We start from the raw sequence: 4123 nt of genomic DNA, 5'->3' as shown, positions 1-4123 counted from the left end.
AAATTATTATATTATCTATTTAATAGAAATATTAGAAAGATAATTAATCTATTTATAAGAAGAGATGAGATCATATGAAAAATATAATTGATTCTTTTCTTTGTTTGGACTCCTGACCATCTGCCAGAAGGAAGTTTTGTGATTAATACCGATAAGCTGATTTATGAATTTATCTGGAAAAAGACTTAGAAAATGAAAAAGATGAGAGAAAGCTTAAGAAAGCAAAAAGAGGCTTCCAAACTTGAAATCCAAAACAGAAAGAGAAATACAATAAATATTTTCAAAAGAAAGAAGAAAATTAGATAAAAAAACTGGTCAAAGATTATTTTCGTTTTAATAAATATTTATGACATTCTAATAAAGGGCATTATTGGTATTTAAAAATTTTTGGAGGTGCAGATAAAACTCTTGGAGGTATATGAGGTGTACTCACTTTCGGAAAGTGATAGGTATTGGAACAAATCTGATAGGGTAGAGAAAGTAATAGCCTCAGACTTATTTTGGAACACAAGCATAGACCACTAGGATTTTTCTTTGCACCCCTATAATGTCTTGGGCAACTTTAATAATATTCAAAATGATCATTTTATTCTTTGTAAAAGTGATTTTCTATTTTGTAAATTTTTCAAAATAAAATTTTTGAAAATTTTAGAACATGATTTTCAGAATGGAATTTTCAAAATGGCATGTTCGGAATTTGCTTTCGCAAAATTTCTTTCTCTCTTTCTTTTCCGATTTTAGCATTCTTTCTGCTCTTTATCTTTTGTAGCAGTGATGGTGGTGAAGAAGGCTATTGCAGTGACAATGAAAGAGGACATTTTAGTCTTTTTAAAGTAATATGGGGTCCATTTAGTAATAACAGGAGTGCAGGAAGTAAAAGCCAACCTCTGATATTTGCAGGCCCAAGTGGTCTATGAGCTTCTGATTTGGTGAAATACTCAATTTACTATAATATAATACATTTAGGGTTGTGAGGAGAAAATAAGTTACATTAAGTTATAAGAATTTAAGAAATTTGTGGCATATCTTATACGTTCCAAACGATTTAGACTCGTTAATACAAGCAGAGTTGAGATAAAACTAGCATGAAAAACAACAAAAATCAATATGGCTTGTGTAAAGACAGTAGAATAATAAGAGAAGACAAATTTTAGGCTTAAATTATTCGTGATAGATACAAAGCTCACCATAATAGTATAGTACGTAACCCTCTATTCTGTGTAATGAAAAGATTTTAGGCACAGAGGCAAAGGACTATGAAGAAAACCTTGTAAACAACGACCTCAACATTGAAACAGGAGTTGTTGGGTCAAGAAGACAGTGACACTGAGACAGTTTTAAGTTGTTGGGGACTTTTTGTTTTTCAACATCATGCAACACAGATTGCATGGTTCTTTATCCTAAATATGGTAAATAAATGAGTGTTGTGAATGAAAAATAGGTACAAGATCTCACACACTATCTGTCTATCTATGGCTTTTGCTCCACCTTGGCTCGAATCTTCTGCTCCAAAACTGATACTTCAGTCTCAAGGTTGAACATTCTATTCAAAGCATGCATGTTCTCAAGGGTCTCATTTAGAGTTCTGCTGTCACTGCCATCACACCTCAAGTGCTGCATTGGCCCATGAAGCATCTTATTCACTATACCTCTGCTAAGATCATCCACTGCTCTTTGTGTCTTCTTGGGGATATCATCACCCATCTTACCAAGGCACTTTTCAAGTTCAGCCATCCTTATTCTCTCAGCATAAGCCCTCAACTTTTTAATGGTAGGAACAGTTTCCAATGAGTCCCTCCAAGCCTCAAATTGCTTGGATTCTTCACTGATGATTGCTTGAGCTTCCATGGCTTTTCTTAGCCTGTCCTCTTTATTAGCCGCCACAACCTCCTTAAGGTCATCAACATTGAACACTCTCACAGACTCAAGATCTGACACACATGAGCCAACATTCCTAGGAACTGAGATATCAATGAAAAAGCGACGGCTTCCAACCTCATCAGTGGCAGGAGGAAGATCCTTAACATCATCCTTCAAGAACAATGGAGTCTCTGATGCTGTGCTGGTGAAAGCTACATCTGCCTCCCCAATACATGTCAGCATTTCTGAGAGTGGCTTGTAGATTATCTCAACATCCTTCAGTTCTTCCCGGATTGCCGCAACTCTCTCCTCACTTCTGTTCACAACTACCATCTTTGTGCACCCTTTTGCCACCAAATGCTTGATCACGAGCTTTCCCATTTTCCCTGCTCCAATGATCAACATCCTTGCATTTGCATGAGAGGCTTCTGGTAGTTTCATCAAGGCCAGTTCAACAGCTGCTGAGCTCACAGAAACTGCACCAGCAGCAATGTTTGTCTCAGTTCTGACCCTCTTTCCTACAGTGATTGCATGCTTGAATAGCCCACTGATGTTCCTCCCAAATCCATTCACTCCTTGTCCAACCTTGACAACTTGCTTCACCTGGGCAAGAATTTGACCTTCTCCCAACACAAGCGAATCAAGACCTGCAGATACTTCGAAAATGTGCTGTGTGGCATCTTTGTTGTAAAGCAGAAACTGATGCTGGCTAAGATCTGCAACTGGGATCCCACTTGTCTGCATAAGGACAGAACAAGAATGTCCAATAGAAGTCAGTGATAGGGGAAAAGGAAGTGAAAAGAACAACAAACATAAATGACATGTTCCATATTGAAGGACTAAAGTGAAGTTTAGATTAAGTAAAATGTTTGAAACATGCAACTCCATGGAATAAAGTTGAGAGAAGACCTACTTTAGACATCCATTCGGTGACTTCTTTGACTCCACGGTGCTTGGACAGAGCAACAACATATATCTCCATTCGATTGCAGGTGCTCAGAACAGCTGCTTCTTCAATATGATTCAGACTGCAAAGCTCTGCAATGGCTCTAGGCCATTCTGCTTCTGGTATGGCAAGCTTTTCACGCATTTCCACTGGTGTAGTATGCACACTCAGTCCAATGACCATGATGCTGCTCTTTTCCTTTGTATACCCTGTTCAAATTAATTGCATAAATCACTTCAATTAATCACATAAACTGTACTAAAGTTGCTAGCTTCGCATGATCATAGCCACGAAAGACCAACGAGCCATTCTTCATTTTTCCCAAAACAAACCAATCTTCTTTCTTTATTTACTTGGGATCGGAATAATCCGGAGTTTCATAATTCATATATCAAATGAAAGATTTACTGAACCAAAAGTTGAGAAATTGATTCATCGAAGAAGTAGAGTAATAATTAAGGGACAATTTCATTTTCCTATGTGTTGGTTAATTCGACTAGTCAGAAATTGAACCTGTCATATTCTGACTCTTTTTTTTAGACTTTTTGTCACACTTCAGGGGCAAAAGATATGTTGCTTATATAATTCAAAAACTACATACTACTGTTGAAAACAAAATTCATTATTTTTGTTATTCCCATCATCGCATTGAACTCATCATATCAAGGTAGGAAGACAAACCAATGATAAATTAACAGAAAAAGGAACAAATTATAGTTTAGAATAATAATGTTGGATAAGGGAAAAACATAGCACCCTTACTGTTTAACCACATAACAGAAACATGGTTTAATCTAAGAAAAGAAAGACTATGTACTTGTATAAAAATACGATGGATGAATCACAGTATAACACATGACCATGATTTTGAGAATGAGAAAATTGAGGTAAAAAGAAGAGTTAATAACTTACTATCAGCTGCAGAGGTTTTAAGCTGCTCAAGAGCAGAGAGTGTGGAAGGTTTCTTAGTGGGATCGACAGAAACATCAGAAGCAGAAAGCTCACAACGAATGGCCCCTCTGTGAGTCTGAAAAAGAGTCTTTCTGTGTCTGGCAAGTGAAAAATGGGTGGTGGAGATGGTGGTGGTGGCATTGGAGGAAGTGCATTTTAGCAGCAAAGCTTCCAACTTTGCACCGGAGAAACTGGTTGAAACAGCCATTGAAAAAATGAAGTTAGGTGGAGTTAGTTGGTGCTGAAAGAAAAACCTCTCGTTTTTTGTGTGTATTATGGTTTTGGGTTTGGACTATGTGGAAATGATGCAAGAGATGTGGAAGAAGGAAAAGGATTTGGAAGGATTTGAAGGAGTGATTTCTCTGA

At 37.0% G+C, this 4123-nt stretch overlaps 1 protein-coding gene across 1 annotated transcript; it reads right to left on the bottom strand.

Moving 5' to 3' along the window:
• Positions 1–1112: 1112 nt before the first annotated feature.
• LOC106765024 (glutamyl-tRNA reductase 1, chloroplastic) lies at positions 1113–4123 on the bottom strand. Its single transcript, XM_014649508.2, has 3 exons — positions 3719–4123; positions 2774–3015; positions 1113–2598 (listed from the first exon to the last, which is right to left on the bottom strand). Exons 1-3 carry the CDS (start codon positions 3963–3965, stop codon positions 1471–1473), a joined length of 1617 nt encoding a protein of 538 aa, XP_014504994.1. The 5' UTR covers positions 3966–4123; the 3' UTR covers positions 1113–1470.

This window comes from Vigna radiata, chromosome 6 (assembly GCF_000741045.1).
Source record: "Vigna radiata var. radiata cultivar VC1973A chromosome 6, Vradiata_ver6, whole genome shotgun sequence".
NCBI classification, from domain to species: Eukaryota; Viridiplantae; Streptophyta; class Magnoliopsida; order Fabales; family Fabaceae; genus Vigna; species Vigna radiata.
This window is presented reverse-complemented; position numbering and strand designations above follow the sequence as displayed.

Coding starts and splice junctions, on each gene's coding strand:
- LOC106765024 (XM_014649508.2), bottom strand. CDS start 3,965: ATGGCTGTTTCAACCAGTTTCTCCGGTGCAAAGTTGGAAGCTTTGCTG. Junction 3,016..3,718: donor TAAAACCTCTGCAGCTGATA/GTAAGTTATTAA, acceptor TAATTTGAACAG/GGTATACAAAGGAAAAGAGC. Junction 2,599..2,773: donor TCACCGAATGGATGTCTAAA/GTAGGTCTTCTC, acceptor GTCCTTATGCAG/ACAAGTGGGATCCCAGTTGC.